At 45.1% G+C, this 21283-nt stretch overlaps 1 protein-coding gene across 5 annotated transcripts in view; it reads right to left on the reverse strand.

Moving 5' to 3' along the window:
- Positions 1-18536: 18536 nt before the first annotated feature.
- Positions 18537-21283, reverse strand: part of LOC138569486 (metabotropic glutamate receptor 8-like) — a 647717-nt gene continuing 644970 nt past the window's right edge. For 4 of the 5 annotated variants that reach the window (XM_069647490.1, XM_069647494.1, XM_069647495.1 and 1 more), the window contains one exon: positions 18537-19566. In XM_069647490.1, coding sequence (XP_069503591.1) covers positions 19511-19566 — 56 coding nt within the window. In that variant the 3' untranslated portion in view covers positions 18537-19510. The remainder of the gene's footprint in view (positions 19567-21283) is intronic. The other variant, XR_011303249.1, reaches the window with a different exon arrangement.

A 21283-nucleotide genomic window follows, 5' to 3' on the forward strand; every position in this document is an offset into this window, starting at 1 on the left:
AGCAATAACGCGGGACGGCGGGATGAGCAAACATGTCCATCCAATGGGAGTAGTTATGGGGACAGTGAGGGAGAATTTGCAATGATGGCTAGATGGCAAGAGGTCTGAAATCATGACTGCAGGTTTGGGTTTTAATGATTGACTTTAGGCCAGAATTATCAATGCCCACCTTGCCAGGTAAGTATTATAAATTAGAACTGTCAGGAGAATTGTTATTATTACCAATCGGTAGGTCATTAGTAACACTGACCATGTTGATCATTAGTAATAAAGATCACCAGACTGGATTAGCTATAATGAGCGGATACAGAATCAGAGAGAAATACAAATCTGACAGCCCAGGCATTGTTCGCTCAGATAACCAACTCCTTCCCAGACATATTGCCAGCATCCGTTATCACTCACCCAAGCAAAGCTCCACACTCATCCACCTATAAACCCCACAGACACATTCCCAAACTCCACCGACCCCATACATACACAGAAAACTTCTTCACATTCACATCTCACCACTTACCCCCGCAGCCCACATACACATTCCAACACAGCATTCATTAGCCCACGCCAAAGGAATGTAACCCCATGCAGCTCATTCAGACAGAGACATTAGGACACCCTACACACTCCCCCACCCACAAGCAGTTCACCACTATCCATTCACCACCAACCCCAACACGGGCATAGCACCACCCACTAGTCACATACGCAAAAACACACCCACACCCTACCACACTTATTATTCCACATCCTCACTCTCCATCCTACCACTCACCCCAATTTCCACAAAGATGCAACTTTCCATCCATACCACAACAGCCACATGCCCAGTGTTACATCAAATTCGCCCACTGACCCGAGGCACTGGGTGGGAGAGGAAATATAAGGAAACAGAGGGGAAAGGAGAGGGAGTTGGCGGAACATCAGAGGGAGTCTGTTCCCATGGGTGGTGGCTCTTGTAAGAAAGACTATAGGAGACCTTGGCGGTGTGGAGGGAATTGGAGCTTTGGTGATAGCCAGGGCAGGTTCGGACACAACAGCACCACACTTGGCACACAAGAAAAACATGATACTGTAATGCCAAGAGGCCATTCACATACACATGAACCCTCTTACGTGGCACGCAGGGAGCAGTGGCTGAGCCAGAGCAGGAAGTGGCAGTGAATGGGCACACCCACCTGCAAAAACTGAAGAGGAGCTGGATTCCCATATAGCCGTTCCCAACCTGAAAAACCACCCCTCTTTCATGACTGTGGTCCCGAGACTTGCCGCATCAAACCAGGGGACGCAACATATATGGTAGAGCCAGACGACTTGCCCGTGCTAGACAACAAATGCCCCTCTACCTCCTTGAAAAGTACAGATAACTAAAGCACCTCCAAGTCCTGGACACGGCTGCCTCCAAACCGGCCCTGGAAGCCTTGCATCCGCACCTCTGCTGTGAACTTTCTCGCTCTCCTTCACCCCACAACCAAGTGTAGCTGATCAGGCTCCTACGCACTGCCGGACAACCAGATACATAGAACAAGAATTAGAAGGACTAAGAGACACATAACCCACTAACCCGAAAGCTCCAACTTCTACATACTTAACTCACACAAAAATCCCCACAACCACATTCTTGCACAGCAAACCGCACACACTTCACCACACTGCAACAACAAACAAACAACAAATAAGTCACACCAACAGCACACGAGGATTCACATCGACCCGATATTCACACCCAAGCTCAGCGCATAGTGAAAACCGAACTGAAGCTGCCAACAGGACATCACCTTTCTCACTTTCCTACTCCCTTTTCACCCTACTAACCCCACCCCACCTTCTTGTTTGCAGATCCAGCTGAGCGGCTGGGGACCAACTCTGTTGGTAACAGTGCACGGTACAAATACCTTTAACATTAACATTAACAGATGGAATCCCCGCAGCCAGGGGTTACTGGTTTAGAGCTGTGTCTAGGCTTTGCAGACAGGAGGGCCGAACAAAGAAGAATTTGCCATCCACATAATACATTGACCTGCAAAATGATGCACCAAGTCTTCCCTACACATGATGCCAGCCCTGTTAGACACCAACCCTTCTGGAGTGCTTTGTTTGTGTCTGTTACCCTCCTCTTCCTCTCCACTGGAAGTGGGAAAGGGCACTTTGGGCTCCATGTTGATATTGTGTGTCATCCAGCACTGGACCACAGCGTGGCACATCTTGCCAGGTGAGCAATAAAGGACAACCACAGTAATGTGTAACTGATAACACCTTGTCTTGAGGGTCCCAAAAGCTTACCCTCTGGTGTTGCGGATACTGATGTGACAATGCTGTGGAGCTCTGATTGGTTGACACACAGGGGTCATGCGGTGATGTTTCTGTGTGTACCTAGAGTGACCTGTGAAATAGAGGGGGCAAGTGAGTACATGTCCCTGTTTGTGTGCATGTATGGGGCAAGGATGATGTACACTAGTGTGTGTTGCCCTTGGGACACTGGCACTGGGCTTCAACGTTGCCCTGCCCTCCTCATTCTGGTTCATTGAACAGTGCTTCATACTTTAGGTGGGAGGGCACACTACTGTCACCATTGTGTTGTAGCACACATTCAGGTGCACATAGGAGTGGGAAGTTGCACTCATGTGGCCAGTTTCATGCATCCATACTTGAGCAACACTTAGCCTTGGACTCAACTTACCGAGGAGCCAAGATGGTGTTGGATTGGGTCTAAAGGACCTTAACCAGGCAGCAGAGGAGACAGATTGACGTGGCACGTGGGGACTCCAAGATCTGGGGCATGCAGCTTCTCATCAGAATTGAAGATGTATGGGTTGATCTGTGGAACCGGTCCCATATGCCTGCAGGGCAGATCTGCATCATACAGATGTTCCTGCATCCTATGGTTTACACGTGTTCTCTTGCCTGTGGTGAGGCTATGGCAATATGAGTTCAGTCAAGCACACCAACGGCATTGGGGGAGTCTGCTACCATGTAGAACTCAACCTGAAGTAATTGATGGTGCCATGGGCCACTGCAAACTGTACGTTCGCCCCCCTCCGCCCCCACCCTCAACTAGAGAAACATTGCCCCATCCACTTAGTTCCAGATGTTGGAAAATGTGAGTTGTGTGATGCCATTGGCCAGGGAAACACTGCTCTGGAAGGAGCCATTGGGACAGAACTATAACACTGTGGTGGACTTCAGTAGTGATGGCACTGCAGTGTGAAAGGCACAGGTGTGCTCCAGGTCATCGATGGATGAATTACAGGATGGAATGCAATGGAAAGGTGCATTCGTTCTTTGCCAGTTACCACCGTAGTAGCCCGCCAGCACCATGGCTTGCACTGATAGCCACTGATGAGAATCTGTGTGATTTGGCCGTGGCAAAATTGTTCACAGCTTAAATTGACCATAGTCAATTCCGCTGGAAAATCTACTTTGCTGCAGCCAAACTCTGCAAATCTATGCCCCTCCATCCCCAATACATCCTCCCACTCCCCGCCCACTTACCTTTTGCACGTCTGCTTCCTTCTCCTGACCCTGCAGCGTCAGTTCCGTCCCTCTTACATGGGTCTGATCCAACGCCACAGGGTCTCCTTTTCTCTTTTTTTTGTCCCCCGCCTCCAATCCTCAGGAAGTGGGGGGGCACCCCTGCAACCCCTCAAGGCCCTCAATACCAAACATGGGGAGCGTGGGACACTTCCGCAACCCCTGCTCCCCATGTTCGATATTGATTACCCAATTTGATCGAATCAAATCGATTGAATGGTACTGTCTGAATTCGGCCAGATGTACCATTCAATCAATTACATTCGATCAAATTGGGTAATACCACCAATGATGGCTATTTAGATGGAGGGGACATGATGGTGGTGAAGTGCAGTTGGGTCCGTCTTTGCCTGATAACCATTGCTGGCCTCCTTCTCTCCTGCTGTGCCTGCCTCGGTGCAGGTTCTTGACTGGCAGTTTTCACCAACAGCACATCACCTGAATTGTTTTTTAGGGCAAGCTTGCGTTGAATCGATGGTGTGACCTGGAATGTGTTGGGGGCATTGGTTGTTCTCTGCTTGCTTGTGGTAACAACTTGGGGTGGTCTCAGGTGGCATATTGTTTTGCAGACTTTGCTCTTATTTTAGGTATTTCCCTGTGCCCTAGAATGGGTGGGTTGGCATTTTCTGTGATGAGTAGTTTATCAGCATCCAGACAGTTTTGTCTACGAGGATAACCCCTCTCTATGCTGTTGCCAGTAGTTCAGCTGTTCCTAGGAACTGGTTCCTAATTTAATTGCGGGTGTGCACCATGCCAGCACTTTGCTGATTAGAGTGAGCAGAAGGGGCATCACTAACCTGCTGAGGTGGGCACAAATCAGAAACTTTTCAAAGCCTACATAGGCCTTAAAGCGCGTCCCTCGGCTGCTGGATGAGAATGACTTCAGTGTGAAAAGCAGCCAGGTGGAGGGGAACTATCACAGCTGGTAAACCTTTTGGGTGCCCCCCCCTGACCCCCAGGCCAGCAGGAATCATAGGTTCTGGCTGTTGGGCGTGTGCTGTGTCCACACCTACGAAGGCAGAAGGGCGACCCAAGATCTAAGGAGTAACCATCAACGTCAAGACCGCGAGTGAACTCTAGAAACGCCACGAGGTGTGGCTCACTCAGGTATCCTGGGATTTAGAGTAGGAAAGTGAACTTGGGCTAGGGTGGCAGGTCCCTGGAGCCTTGGCTCTTCTGCTTGTTTTTGTACATCTTCCATCCTGAGATGGTTGCCGTATTTTCTCCCTCTTGTGTTGTTGGAGCCCTCCCAGTAGACCCGGTAGGAGTTTCTCCAACCCATATCCCTGGATGCCAAGTCTTGAGGGCGAGGGTAATCCCTAGGAGAGACATTGGGCACCTTGCCAGTGAGAGCAGGCTGGGTCTGAAGACCCTGTTAAACCCTTCCTCTGCTGCCATTTCATTCATTTTGCTACTGTTCAGGTTGCCTGGTACGGCAGAATAGGCTCCCTTTTCCTGATGCTTTGATCGAACCCTACCTGAGACAAGCAAAGCTGTTGTAATATTGTATGGTATTGTAATTAGTTATTTATAATGCGCTTAATACCCAGAGATTTCTAAGCGCGGACCCGGTGATCGAACCTTTGTTGCTCCTCGTCATCTTGCTTCCAGGGCAAGCTCGTTGCACCTGAGCTAACCTCCCGGCTGAACCGCATTTTTCTGGTCTATTGAATGCCCTGTACATCCGCAACGTGACAGCCACCAATTCCCTGACACCATCTGAGTCAACATGTGGTGCAACATGTGGTGCTCTGAGACTCCCAGCTCCGGTCTACACTGCAGGGAGTCTAACTGGTATGCCACAATGTAACAATCAACCCTGTGATTCCCAGAGTGCTGCTAAGGGATGGTCATTTTGGGACCCCCCTGCATTTCCTTTGTGCTGCTGGGGTACTGTCCACGAATGTGCAATTTCCTGTGTGCTGCTAAGTCTCGTCATAACATAGTGACCCTGCCGTTCCAATACGCTGCTCGGGCACCGTGTAACACAGGACCCTGTAGTGACACACTTTCTAACATAGACCCCAGTATTCCCTATATTTTTCGAAATAAGTGGGTTCTAGCCCTGCGATTCCATGCAGTTAAGTCACAAGGCTGCTTAGTCACTATGAGCAGTTTGTTGGGAGAAAAGTCCTCACGAAATGGAACCTTACTAGAGGCTTTATTATGAGGAAGGGCAGCCATTCCATCGAAGGCCACCTCCATATATATACAATGGGAAAAGTAGCATGAACACCACATGAGCTCGAGGTTCTAGAGTAAAAGCATTTCAGATGGCTAGACCGTTTTGGAGGGAACATCTGGAGGAAGGTTTTGAGAATCCCGAGGGTAGTACCAATTGAGGATATAATATGTGAGATGGGTCTCACATCATTGTCCACATTGTGGACGGTTCAGTGGTGTAAGCTCTATGCCGAAATAATGTGGGGCAGCACTGGCGAGATCACACTCCTGAGTCATGTGCGAAATAACTCTGTGATTTTTCCAAGCAAGGGGCGAATGATGGAGTTAGAGAAGACAGTGAAAGATTGCTCGCTGGTTATTGATCTGGAACCTCCGGAAGAGACACATCTAGGCATCTTCATTGCTCAGTTAACGACAGAGGCTGTGGAATGGGACATAATTAAGCAATAGAACCGGAGCGTCGGGGGCATTACCGTCCCAGGTAATGCCCCGGAGCCCATAGGTAAGGACCCGAGCGAACCGGGGCACTAAAAGCTTTTTCTTTTGTCCCGAAACGCTGCAGCGTTTCAGCGCTGCAGCGTTTCGGGAGAAAAAAAAGAAAAAGAAAATGGCCACCGCCATGGAAGGGAAAACGGAGTCCATTTTCCCTTTCCATGGCAGCCATCGGGAGCGGATGCGCTGGGAACACAAGTGTTCCCAGCGTATCCGCTCCCGAAAAAGGATAAAAAGAAGGTAAGTGGGGTTGGGAGGGTGGGAGTGGGAAGTGAAAAATAAAAAAATAAAAAGTACCTGTGTCCCCGGTGGGGGACGAGGGAAGCCTCCAGCTCTGAGTCTCCACACGGCTGGAGGCTTCCCTCGTCCCCCGCTGGGGACGTAGGACCAAGAAGGTAAATTGGGGGGCTTGGTGGGTTGGGGGGCGTAAATGGGTGGGTGGGAGATTGGGAGGGAAGGGATTTAAAAAAAAAAAAAAGACTTACCTGAGTCCCTGGCGGGGGGCGAAGGCAGCCTCTCAGCCGCGGGGAGGCTCGGAGCGGGGATGCCACGCCCCCCGCCGGGGACAAAGGCCGTGGAATCCCAACAGAGGGATTCTTGGCCATGTAGGGACCCAGCGAGAGCCAATCGGAATGCTTGTTGCATTCTGCTTCGCTCTCGCCGGGTTACTAATCATGAATATTGAATCGCTGATGAAGACAAAGCGATATGCGACATACTGCAATCAATATGCCGCGAAGCACAGAAGATCTCAGGCTCTTTATCCTATCCCTCAGATTTAACATTTCACCTACCTTGGGATATGTGGGTAGGTGGCAAGGCATACCTAGTGCATACCGAGTGAGAGGCGGACATGCAGACATTGTGATGTGGAATCTGAAACTGCTGGCCACATACTGGCTAATTTTAAGGCAATTAAACACTTCTACCACTGCTATTCATCGAGTATCCTAAGATCGATTTTGGGCATGTCTATACTCGGGAGAATCATTGGTGATAACTGCATCAGCATATTATGTGTGGAAAAGGGTTTATGGTAAACACTTAAATGTCCCAGGAGGATAGCTTAACAGCAACGTGCACGCCTTGGAAGCAAGATGACACAAAGCAACACAGGTTCGATCTCCGGGTCCGCGCTTAGAAACCTCTCGGTGTTTAAGCGCGTTATAAATACGCAACTAAGACAACAACAAAAAATTATTACGCAACAAAAAAAAAAGAGCTATTCCTGTAACAGCGCCTCGATGCCCGCGGGCTGTGTGAGCGCTTAAAAAATGCAAAATAAATTTTAAAAAAAAGAAAACTGTAGCACTTCCACCCTGTGGTCACATATACCACTTTGACGCTGGGGATCCTAAGTCCTATAGACCCTGGGGCTGCTAATTCACATTGTAGCTTTTTGATCCTGAATTCGCTGTCTGATTGTCATTGCTCTGTTGTCTGATGATGTCTTGAGGCCTCTGCTATGTTATGGATAAACCAATGCTATGAGTGGGGTTTCTATGTGCATGCCTGCGATCATTAAGCAGAAAAACCAGCAGGCTGCCGCCGAACCCAGAATGAATTATCGCCTCCGGACTTGCCGGATTTACCGGGGCAGGTCAGGTCGGACCTGGCGGGAGTGACACCACTCACTCGTAGTTTGCCGGTTCTGAAACAATGGTAGCAACGGGTTTACCGCCACCGTTGTTTCCAGACCGGCAGGGTCATATTGAGGCCCAATTTCTGTTTACATGTATTCCTCCCCTTTTTAGAAACAATGGATAAGTAGGTAAAATGTATGGTGGATTTCAGTAACTGTAGAAGATAGAACTGTGGGCTTTGATGAATCTGGACAATTTGTTCCTTCTGCCAAGAGGGGAGCTGCCCTTTTAAGGATAGGGAGGTGAGCCTGCTAAGAAAACCCTCCCTAGGGGTCACGGCAAGTGGGACCTCACGTGGAGTGACTCCCATCTTGGGGACAAGGACTCCTATTCCGATCAGTACAAAACACAATTTCTGCATACTTGGGTGTTGGAAAGACTTCAGTGTCTCACGTTATGCCTATAACCAACAAAGACCCCTCTTTCACTACTTTGGCTGCAGGAAATGCTGAGCATTTTCTGAATGGCATAATCAAAGAAGACAAACATGTTTAAGTTGTTGCTAATGATGTACATAAGAGCTGATTCGATTGTGAACCAGAGAAAAACTCCTATGGAGGGAGGAGGGAAATCCCTACTCAGAGGCGAGCCTCTGCAGAGACGTCATCCTGGAGGGGCAGAGCCACACCAAGCCACGGAACCAGCAGTGGTGTGGAGGAGGAAAGGACTGCTAACTGGAGGCTGAAGGGTGGTCGTCCTGACCAAGCGAGAGGTTTCAGTCGGGAGAAGGACAGAGATGGAAGCACAACTTTCTTGGTTGGTGGCACGACCAAAGGCAAGCAGTGGTGAGCCTTGTGCCCAGCAATTGACACCAAGACCAGCATAATGAAGGGAGCTCTTAGCTGGAGGTAAACGTTATTACTAGCAAATTATTACAGCACTGGCCAACTTGTAATGAGGCCCAATATCCTTAAACACACACACACACACACACACACACACACACACCCATCAGAAAACCCAAGACTTTGCACGAAAAAAGGAATATAATGATAAAAAGAGATTGGGAAGACACCTTATAGCACCATTTCCAGCAGCTCTCAACACAGCATCGACCAGCCCTACAACTTCACTCTTTAAACACCTTACTCACCACACGCTCACTAACTCACCTGTCATGAAAATACTGCAAAACAAATACTTCAGTCATTCACAACTTAGTCAAAATACCCTACACCTCTCAAACCAATTGCTATAACTGGCTCACCATGCATAGATCCCCCCACAACCCTCAGATCTTCCATTGGAAAGCACAACAAACCACCAAGAGAACACACTTGGACTGATGCACTACTTGCACCAACAGTGGAGCACAGCACCTTGTCTTTTCCCGTTAATCCCCTAACCACTCCCCCACCTCTTACTTCCACAGATTCACGATGGTGCCTGCAGACCACATAAAAAGGCAGCGGTGCACTGAAAAATTCCAAATACCATCTCTCATCTTCTGCCAGTGTGTCACAGCTTCCCCAGCAAGTCTTCCCCCCACTGTATTTTTGTATTTACCTGCATCAAAAATCTCATTTTCTTCATGTGCCCACAACTCTACCTATGGTGTCTGACATCTTCCTGCCATCTTGCTCCCCCGTGTTCGCCTAGCATCCCCCATACCTTCAGCTGCATACTTGTATGTGCCTGCCATATTTCCCATCCATCCCAATATTGGTATGTTATCTCTATCAATGAACAACCCTTAACGGTGGTATGTCAAAGAGTCGAAAGAACCTAAAATCCATTAAATTAACTTAATTAAATCACATTTAATTAAGTTAATCTGTGGCCGTGCCTCTCATCTTGCCTGGTGGCCCTTTGCATGGCTGCTTCAATACAATAACTTTCCACAGTAAAACAAGCATTAAGAAATCTGATCAGCTCGGCTTCATTCAGTGTGACTTGGAGCATCACATGGCAGCTTGATTCACCATATGCCCAGGGACAGCCTCAGATGCCCTGGTATAGCCATCATATAACAAGTGCCGCCGTCAGAAAGCAGGTGCTGCCTCAAATCCACAGCTGCTGCCATTGTATGACAGGTGCAGCCACGGCCATATATGCTCTTGTACAAGTCAGCGTCAATATGGCCAGGTTGAGCCTCATATTCCATGGTAAAGCTATATATGATCGGAGGAATACATCACGTACCAGGCGCAGCACTATTTGCTAGATACAGGCTTATATGCCCAGGTAATCTCACCACCCTGCAGAATGTGTGCTCCATCGATCAAAAGAGAGGCAACTCATGACTATAATTCCCAGAATTCACTCTGCCTCACAGCAAATGCAAAATGTACGCAATAAATATCCCACAGTATTTGCAGCGCGATTAGGTATGTTGCGTGGATTTTCACACAACATTGTTTTAAAAAGGGGGCGGTGCCAAAGGTACACGAGGTCAGAGACGTTCCTGTGTTGGCCAGGGAAGGGTTGAAATTGGATTTGGAAAAGTTGAAGGAGGCAGGGATCATAGAGGAAATTGAGAGTTCTTAGTGGTTATCTCCAGTGGTGTAAGCGCGGAAACGGGACAATCGATTTAGGATGTGCGTGGACCTTAGGTAGCTTAATTCCAATATTTGGGTTGATCGTGGTCTGCTCCCCATCGTGTACTTCATTTGTGACACCATTTGGGCATACAGATTTAGTCATATGCCATTTGGTTTGGCATCTGCGTCTGCAGTTTTTCAGCATTTGATGCAGGAGTTGTTTGGGAGTGTGCCGGGAGTGAGCTACTTTCAAGATGACATTTTGGTGTGGGGTAAGAACAAAAGGGAACATGACGAGAGGGTGCATCAGGTTATGAAAATTCTGCAGCCAAGTGGTTTGACAGTGAAGGCATCGAAGTGTCAGGTGAAGGTGCCCAGTGTGACATATTTAGGGCACACTCTTGATGCTAGTGGCATTAAACCTAGGGAAGGGTTGGTCAGAGTCACGAGGGATGCTCCTTCCCCAGTGAAAAAGGATCAACTCAGGTAATTCTTGGGTATGACAGAATATTATGTTAAGTTTATACCTTTGTATGCGGAAAAGACTGTTGGCATGCATGTTTTGTTGAAGAAGAATGCCGGGTTTGAGTGTTCTCAGGAGTGTCAGGTTGAATTTGTTCAGTTGAAAGAGGATGCAGACAGGGCACCATCTTTGAAGTCGTTTAATCCAAAGAACAAGACGGTGCTCACTGTAGATGCTAGTGATGTTGGTTTAGGGGCAGTTCTGGAGCAGTGGCAGAATGGTGTGTGTAAACCAATTGCATTTGCGTCCAGGGTGTTCAGTGATGCCGAAATGCGGTAAGCAGTGATTGAGAGGGCGGTGATTGCCACTTCTTGGGCTTCAAAGCATTTTAAGACATTTCTGTGGTGCATTCTATATGTCATCAGGACAGACCACAAACCACTTGTATATGTACTCACCACTAAGGGCATGGGGTTGGTGTCCCCTAGGGTTGCGAGGTAGATGGTAGATCTGCAAGAATTTAACTTCAGGGTAGAGTATTTACCAGGCATAAGGAACGTGATGGCGGATTATTAATCACAATTGCTGGTGGAGGTACTCGAAGTACAAGGGGAGTGTGATATAAGCACCCAGGTGGCGTGTGTGCTTCCTGCTGTGGATAAAGATGAGTGGGAGGAAGAATCAGCCAGGGATGCAGAGTTAACCTGCATCAGAGATGGTCTGCGTCATGGCTGAGAAGCCATCAAGGGTAGGGGGAAGGAAAGGGGTACATGCAGGTTTTGTGTGAAGTGGCAGAGGGACCATGGGTTATCACGAGAGAGGAGAGAGGTTGGTGCCTCCTGTGAGATTGAGAGCAAGTCTTGTTGAGCTGGTGCATGCTGGGCATTTGGGTTGGTCCTTAACCAAAAGGAGGTTGCAGGAGGAGAATTGGTGGCCGGCTATGGATGAGGAGGTAGAGGTGGTGGTGAAGGAGCCTGTGGCATGTGTTAAGAGTGATAAGAGCAGAGTGGTGCACCCGCAACGAGTGAATCCAGTGAATGTTCCCAATGAGGTGTGGTACAAAGCGGCATTGGACATTATGGGCCCCATGGAGTGTTTGGAGAGTGGTTTGAAGTTTGTGGTCGTGTTGCTTGACTATACCTCGTGGTGGGTCGAGGCTGCTGCTTTTGAAACTGTAATCAACAATAAGGTGATTGGTTTCCTTAAGAGGATATTTCTCAGTGAAGTTGTACCTGCGAGTTTGGTCACCGACAATGGGGTGCAATTTTTGTCTCATTAAATGCAGGAATTCCTGAGGAATAATGGTATCAGGCATCATAGAAAGCCTTATATAATCCATGTGCCAATGGGTTGGTGGAAAGAATGCATGGTTTTGGTAAGGGGGCTATTCAGTTGGTTATTGCCAATGGTTTGTGTTGGCAGGATGTGGTTTCAGAGATGTTGACTGGGTACAGGCGGACACCCTCTGTGTTTATAGGTAGATCACCTCTCAAGCTCATGAGGGGCAGGAAGGCTGGGCCAAGACTGAGGACGGCTGCTCTCAGTGGGGGAGTGGTCACAGAGGTGAAATTGTCAGAAGTGTTGGAAAGGGTGCGGGCACAGCAAGATCGCCTGAGGGCACAGTAGAGGGCAAAGAAACCCATTGAAGTCGAGGTTGGTGATCGCGTCTGCATAAAAAATCCTAGAGTTGTTCCTAAGGGGAGGAGTATATTCATGTCCGCGCATGTAGTGGTGAAGGTGGGGACAGGGTATGTGGTTCTGGATGATGGGACAAAGTAGAGCAAGAGAAGAGTTGCTGTGTTGAGGGGTACCACTGTGGCACCATCAGTTCAGGGTGGTTCTGTTTTGGCATCTCATTTGAGGGGCGTTTCCGTACAACAACATGTGGGAAGGGCTACAGGGGAGTTGGAAGCGGGGTGTAACAATGTGCCTGTGGCAGACAATTGTGGGGACGGTGTGAGAGTGGCATCTGAGGAGCGCATCCTTCGTGCAGCTGATGGTGGTGATGGGGGCCATCCATCGAGGGTGCGTGTTCCTCCTGCCAGGATGAAGGATTATGTTTGGGAGGGTACTAGTGAGTAGAGGGTGCGTGTGAGCAGTGCATGTGTGTGAGCAGTGCACACGTGCGAGTTCGTTGTTGCATTTTTGGGTGTGCTTATTCAGAGGGCTTTCTGATGCCAGCAGAAAGTGTGTGTTCTAAATCCCAGAATTCACTCTGCCTCACATGAACTGCAACTGCAGTAGAGGGGTTGCAACAGGATGACATCTCCCATAATGCACCATATCTCCCTCTGACCTCGTGCTGTTAAAGAAATGGATGTTCCAGAGTGCACTACACTGCGTTCACTACTAGAATCCCCCCATTCCCCAGGCCCTTCCATGTCTCAGAAGACACCCTTTGGGAATACGCCCCGGACTACCACACCCCGCAGGATGCATTCTGCTTCAATCAGTGCAAAGGCTCCACAGGTGTAGAACGCAGTCCCTCCGTCAGCACAGATACCCACGTAGATGTCCAGCGTGGACAGCTCTTCAGCCCTCCGCCATTGCTCCTACGGTCAGCCATTCACACTCCCACCAGGTCAGGGTTCAGTTGGAGATCTGTGGCATCCCTCAGGCAAACCACATTTGGGAGGCCAGAGGCTGGCCACCTCTTCCTGCATTCTCACCCTGACTCCTTCATGACATCGACACACTAATGAAAACTGATGTGCTTAACTGTGGCGTTAATTGGCCGTAGGGCCTCTTTTTATTTCTTTAGCGCCCGCGACAACCTAACGAAATAAATAGAAGAAACTAAAAAAGAAATTGAACAATTAAATGTACCAGAAGCCACATTTAAAAACCACCAAATATTGGATGACTACATACAGTGGTACACAAAAGAACTTAAAATTAAAAAACAAAACAAATTCAAACGAGATGAAATGGACTATAAATTTAAAAGAATCTATACCTTTCAAAAACCTGCAGGACAAAGGGTATTCACACCAAAACAAGGCTTTAAATCTAAACCATCACAACAGATACTGACAACCCCACCATCTTCAGAAATAGAATCTTCAAGTGATTTAGAAATAGAACAACCAAGTACCTTACAACCACAAACTGTAGAAAACAAAGGACCAACATCATCAGCTTTTTTAGAAGAATATTTCAAATTCAAAAATACGGAGACCATGCCAAAATACCCCAGAAACCCACAGAACCAAGATACACAGACACAACAAGGACAAGGACGAGGAGGGGAAGGAGGGGTAGGGGCACCGATCCTAATAACAGCTTCAATAGGAGAAGGAGTAAAAACAAGGTCAAAAAATCAAAAACCACACAAGAAAATATAGTGGTCAATCTATGAAAATTGAAACTAACGACACAACTAAAGAAGATACTCAGTAAAGGACTAACGTTCTGTCCTCCATCCACCTCGGACTACTTTGCACTAAATGTAGATCTATTTAAATTCTGCAGAAGACTCAAACTTAAGAAATACTTTTCACAAATCGAAACATCAAAGAAAAAAGGTCAATTCATAGAAACCCCATCAAAGCTAACTATACGTCATATGGAAAACACAGCTAACCTTCTAAACCTAACGGAAAATGAGGAACTGTACTCAGTGGAAAAAATAACGGAAGAAATGAACATAGACATAGATCTAAGTGAAGAAACTACTTTGAGACCACAATCGTCATTTTTACCAGCATTGGCACAAGACAATGTTATAGACCTGTAACATAAAGCAACCCTTAATGAATTAAGGTCACAATATTTTGAAGGAAGACTAAACAAAAAGAAGACAATCCAAAACTGGTCAAAAGAAAAGCATTAATTGACCAAAATACGGAAAAATTCGGAAGTAACAATTAAAAAAGCAGACAAAGGAGGAAATATTGTAGTCATGGACACAAAAGATTACATAACATCAGCAGAAGAGCACCTCTATCAAGACCAATGCTATTAAAAACTAAAAACAAGTCCACTAGAAGAACTGACATCCGAATGGACTCTAATGGTAAAAAATTGGACAGAGCAAAACTTGCTAACAGAAATGGAGAAAGATTTCTTGATCAATCCTTTCCCAATAATGGGGACAATATACTTCATACCAAAGATACATAAGCCATACATCAATTTTCCGTCATTTAGACCTATAATTAACAGCATAGGCTCAATTACATAGCCAATATCAAAATATATTGATATTCATCTTCAGCCCCTAGTGTTCAGTCTCAATTCATATATTAGAGACTCCAAACATGTAATACAACAAATTGAAGAAATAAACTGGGAACAAATCTATCGATTAGTTACATTGGACGTAACATCACTATACAGAAGTATACCTCATGAAAAAGGACTAGAAACCACCAACTATTTTTTTGAAAACCAGATCAAATTCTTTTTTCAACCAAAATACAATGCTACTGGAAATGTTAAATTTCGCACTAAGTAACAACATATTCATGTTTAACAATAAGATCTATAGACAACAACAGGGAACGGCCATGGGAGCCAAATTTGCACCATCTTATGCAAACCTATATGTAGGACACTTCGAAATAGAACATGCTTGGACTCATGAAGCCTTTACCAAATCCTATAACATTATATACTGGGGGCGCTTCATAGATGATATCCTCATGATATGGAATGGAAATACTGAAACTTTGAAAAATGATGTCACATATCTAAATTCGAACCAATACAATTTGAAATTCACCACCAACCAAAGTGAAAATCAGATTCAATTCCTAGATCTAGAAATATACATCAAAGAAGGAAGGATTCAAACAACTCTGTATGTAAAACCAACTGCTGGTAATACAATTCTGCATGCAAAAAGTCACCACCCACAACACATCATTCGAAATATACCTTATGGAGAAATATTGAGAATCAAAAGAAACTGTACAGAACCACAGGAATTTGAAAAACATGCCTAATAAGCAATGGAAAAATTCAGGGAAAGAGGCTACAACAAAAACACTTGAACAAATCATATGAAAGAACTAAGACCAAATCAAGAATGGAATTGATGAAAGACAAACAGACCCAAATGGTAGCAAAAGAACAAAAAGTAAGATTCATTACGCAATATAGTGTGAACAGCAAACAGATTCAAAATATTATTAAGAAAAACTGGCATCTACTAAAAATGGATCAGGACATATCAAAATACATTGAAGAAGAAGTTCATATAACCTTCAAAAGATCAAAAAGTTTAAAAGATATACTAAGCCACTCACATGTCATTGCAAAAAGACAAGAGGAAGGATTAACTCAATTATGGACCAAAAAAACATTACAGGGCAACTACAAATTTGGAACCTGTATCAGTTGCCAATTTTCAGAAAATGGGAAAAAAGAGTCAAATTGCCGAATGGAACAGAATATCAAATCAGAAACTTCATCAACTGCAATACCAAAACAGTTGTATATGTTATCATATGTTCATGCAAACAAATGTATGTGGGAAGCACAATGAGAAAACTTAAGATTAGGATTCAAGAACATATGAGAGCAATTGCAACCAAAGATATGAGATATCCACTAAGCTATCATTACCTAATGGAACATCCAAATACATCTATCAATGAAATTAAGTTTTTTAGAATTGAAAAAATCATCAAACCACAAAGAGGAGGAAATTTGGAAAAAATCTAAAGAACAAAAGAAGCATTTTGGATCTGTAATCTGGACAGCTGCCATTCAGGCCTGAACTCGGACAATGAACTAATCCAATCAATGTAAAAATATATAACAAATATAATTCATTTTGTTCAGCCCTAATTGTATATATGTAAATCGAAAATCATTAATGCCTATTTCTTCCAGCTCAATGGTAAGCTAACTAACAATAGGCCATTTCATGTGGTTGCAAACAAAAAGTATGAACTATCATCTGGAGGTAAGTACAAAAAAACTAAATTATATTTGAGTAAACAATTATCACACAATTATTTGATTTAAAAACAAATAGGTTGTTAAAATTACCAGAGAAAGAATGGCACCGATTTATCAGTCAAAACCCAATGCCTGTAGTTAGAACAATCGGAAATATAAACATTTAGCAAAATGACTGAGCTGAATGCAATCCTCACAAACCAAAATGGCGTCCAAACGCGATCACGTGATATATTATACCACGTGACCCTATATTTATACAAGTAAATACTATGAGAACTAAACAAAATTAATAATACTATGAAAACCTCTGAGTTATAATATTATAAACCCCAACCAAAAAACTAGTTTAGTAAAAGGGAATACCGCACCGATCAGAAACTAACATTGAGTACTAACGATCACGTGACCGATCTAAACCCGTAACCATAACTTCACTCAGCTATGTAAACGGAAGCAAAAATAGGTAAGCGTACCGGTTATCAGGCCGAGCAAGGGACCGCAAAGCGCTACAAGTCGCACTAAAGAAACTAAAGGTAAGTAAAATATAAAATAACAGGCTATATAAAGCGAACAGGTATATTTTAGGAACGGTAAATGCCACAAGATGCCTGCTAACTTTGTTGTCCCTCTCTCTTTAGTTTGAGATTTAAATGCACTATTGGGATAGCGCTACAAAGGGAAAACGCCACCCAGAACAATCACCAAACAAACATAGCGGTTTTGTGTGAAACAAAATCACAAGTGAGTGTACCTAAATATTTACAACACATTTCTTTAAAATAAGTCTTTTAAAGTGCTAAATGTCAAATCAGTGAAGGTGGGAAAAGGCTATGTAATGAGAAATCACCCAAATTTTGAATGTTTGCAACAAATCATGAAAGATTTCGAAAGTTAATCTCAACACAATATGTTTCTTTTTTGTATTTTAGAGAAATAATTGAACTGCAATCTAAATGTATTAAGAGTGGTCATAAAAATGACAATGTATACTTCTGTTACTCCCTCCTGAGGATCTGTCTATCAAGTTGGGACAGTGAAACACGTGTCGAGGGTGATATAATTACAACCATTGATTCATCAAATAGAAAAATAAAATCTGCTGTGAGTGCAAGACATTTGGTTTCTGTCACTTTTTTTCATAAAAAGGACAACGTTTTGGATTGATTTAACAGCCTGATCAGCTTTAGGCTAGATAAACCAAAAGGTGCTGCCCAGCAACCAATCAAGCAGTATCAAAATCACTAATTATTGGAAAAATAAGGCTCGTCAAGGAATTGTGTAAAGCTGAAAACAGGGGACCATTTTGGAACCCTAACCCTATACAGTGCCCGCTAAGTGTGTTAAGCGGGTTAAACCAATCTGCAGAAAGAACGCAAAAGAGGAAGTCTCTTTGAGGCGTCAAAATGACTAATTAGTAAGACCTGTCTGATACCCCACAGAGGGTCCTTCCTACTTCACGTAGGTGGCCAGGACTCCCACAGAGAGACACCCCAGCCCCTCCTCATGTTCCAGGATCCCCAAAGAGCCCTTTCAATACCCGCAGATCCCCAGGACCCAACAGACCACACCCCATAGTCCTTCTCTCCCCTCCGTGCTTCCCTCAGATACTCATGACCCACTATAAGTTCCGCACTCAATGGTTTCCAGCTCTCAGTCTCTTCCCATTCATTCACGTGGTGTCTCCTTAGATCACTCTACACCTCCGTAAACTCGCTCCCACTCATCTACTTCACGAAACGTAAACACTGCACGTGCATTTCACCCACGTCCACTCTTTAAGCTCTAAATCCGCCATCTTGATAATGATATGGCGCCATTGATAGCAAAACGCTAGTCCAACTGGAAGTGTTCTTTAAAATGCATTACAATAGATACATATTTAGGTGGGTCACATCAGCAAACGTGACATTTTATGGTTTAAAAGGGGACACAATGAGGGTTGACAGTCCAATGATGTTTACTTGACTGCAATGCTTCTTTGCCTCCTAGTCGCTCCCTGGCTCTCTTTCTGAGCGCCTTCTAAGTACAGGTTAGTGCAGCCGCCTCCTGCCCAGCACTTGGGTATTCAAGTGGATAAGCAGAGCTTGCTTGTTACGTTGCAGTCTTCAGGGCTCTTTCTTTGATGTGAAACTGGTCAGAGAGGAAGAACTCCTTATCGCCACACAGCATTTGTAGTTTGAATGCATAAACAGACCCGGCTACAGTCAGGAATTACATATTTTGTCTAGAGACCCTGTCCACTTAAAGCACCATGCAATATCAGTAGTTTCTGCTGAGCAGTAATTGGTTTGGGGCAAAGCTCTCCCACGTTGAGGTGCACTGACAGATCATTGCGCCAACATATTGATTGCTTCCTGGGTTAGGTTAGTTATATGTAGCCTTTCAAAGGCCCAGCCCACCACTCGTGTGTTCTCTATCAAGCCGTCCTGGTGCCACTCTTGCCCAGGGTAGTGTATTTGCACCAGAGGCCACATTATGGAAGTGGGCAAGAAGTCTCCAAGCTCTTGCATGTATTTGCAGTGTTATGCCCCACCAAAGAAACTACAGTGCACATCGAAAGGAAATTGAGGATAAGGGGCACAACCCTGGGCTCTCTGTACATTTATGCCAAATATAATGTTCATCACTCAGAAAATTGATTCATGTTTGTCCTTTTCTGAACATAAAACACACACACAATTGTCCATTGGTTTGGCCAGTCCTTTGGATTTCTGGCAAATGCCCCACAACCCCCCAAAGACGCTTCGTCCTGCACCCAGACATTATGCACGTGCGGGTCCATTGCCGTGGGCCTGGCCGGCCGGAGCGGGTCACGTCCTTGGGATCTCCAGCTCTGTGTACTTGATGTACGCCATCTTGAGCGGACCTGCGCGTGGGAGAGAGAAAGAGAAGAAAGTGAGCACAGGAAGATGGGAAGTGGTGCGAGAGGGAGGGAAAGGTCGTCAAGCCTCGCGGACAGTTTCTGCCCTTGGTAACAGACCACCTGAGGCATTGGTGAGTTGGTCATGCTCGGCTTTTAATTTGCTCTTTCGGGTTCCTGAACTTGGCAGCACTACTATTGCTCTGACTCAAGTTGCCCAAAGGAGGGCACGCAAGAGGGATCTAGGGGAATCCTACCCAGGACCCGGATGATCTGAGCAGAATTCTCCAGGTGTTAGCCTGTTGCCCCTATCTAACTCCAGATACCCCTGGCCACTGAGTGCAAATGGCTTGTAACAGAACCGCCTAATGTGGCCTGTAGCCTAGGAAGAATGAAAAGAGAATGCATGGACCCACTGAGGTGTGAACCTCTGACCTGTGCACCATGCAAAGGTTTCTGCTGTGGCATTATTTCATCAGGTACTTTCACGACTCCCACACCAATTCCTAGCATTTCAAAATGGTGGGGCGGCGGGTAGAGATTTTTTTTAAATCAGATAATTTTCCCAAAAAAGCTGTAGTTCCAGGGAAAAAACCTGCCATTGATGTATTTCACGTTGATATCAGAGAGAAGAGTTCCATGCGAATTATTGGTCACAAGGGTTTGGCTGATATAGTTTATGGTTTAATAAACATAGGTTAATAAACATGAATGAGCTTGTGCTGATTGATTGATTTCCATGTTATCACCGCTTCCATCAGGGGTCAGCCACTTTTGGCTATCCAGATTGTTTGGACTGCAACTCCCAACATCCGTGGACAGCATATTCAATGGGGGAGGATCATGGCAGTGGTAGTCTAAAACATGGAGAGCACAACTCTGGCCTATACAAACACAAATTGTGATTAGTAATCAGTCTGTGTATGGATTCTCCAGGGGGAAAATATATTTCCATGTGGAAGAATGCAAATTGCAAATATCTTTGGGCCATTTAATTCATCTGTGTTTTATTTTGCATTTGGAAGTGTATGCTGACAGATGTTGCGCGCATTAGCACTTTTTCAAGCAATATCTGAATGTTTTGTGATTCATGAGAAAACAAGGAAAAATAAATCTTAACAGAAAAATGATTGTAAGTGTAACATCTATGTTGTATGACAACATACCAATCACCATGAACCCTGATACATGTATACGTATATGTAGCTTAACATGTAAGGTCCAGTAAAGGTAAGTTAGTGTATACTGATTGATCAGATACATTTGTAATTGTTTACCCTCGACCATTCCTAGTGCTGATTGGTATTCAGCCTTTATATGGATTCTCCTAAATAACATTTCAATATGCAAATAATTAATGACATTGGGAATCTATTTCGTCTAATTAGTGACCTTGTTTTATTTTGCATTTGGAACCTACTGCCAAATTTTGCTTCGATTGAGCTGAATTTCACATTCTAAAATTACACAACATGGTTTGCATGGTAGAGAGACATGGATTTGGCGTGGCATCAATTGGTTATAATCATTTAATCAAAATGAATATCTGTTAGAGCCACAAAGGCACATATTATGCGTTTGGCATAAGAGGGTAAAAAAGTACCTTGTCATGTAATGGTTATTATCTAGTAAGTATTGTAAGGCACACAATCTCACCTATGGGCCTGGTCCTCCAACATACTCCTAGGAGCTGCACTTGGTGTATGACGGCAGGGCCTAGAAA

This window comes from Ambystoma mexicanum, chromosome 2q (assembly GCF_040938575.1).
Source record: "Ambystoma mexicanum isolate Mex_15411 chromosome 2q, UKY_AmexF1_1, whole genome shotgun sequence".
NCBI lineage: Eukaryota > Metazoa > Chordata > Amphibia > Caudata > Ambystomatidae > Ambystoma > Ambystoma mexicanum.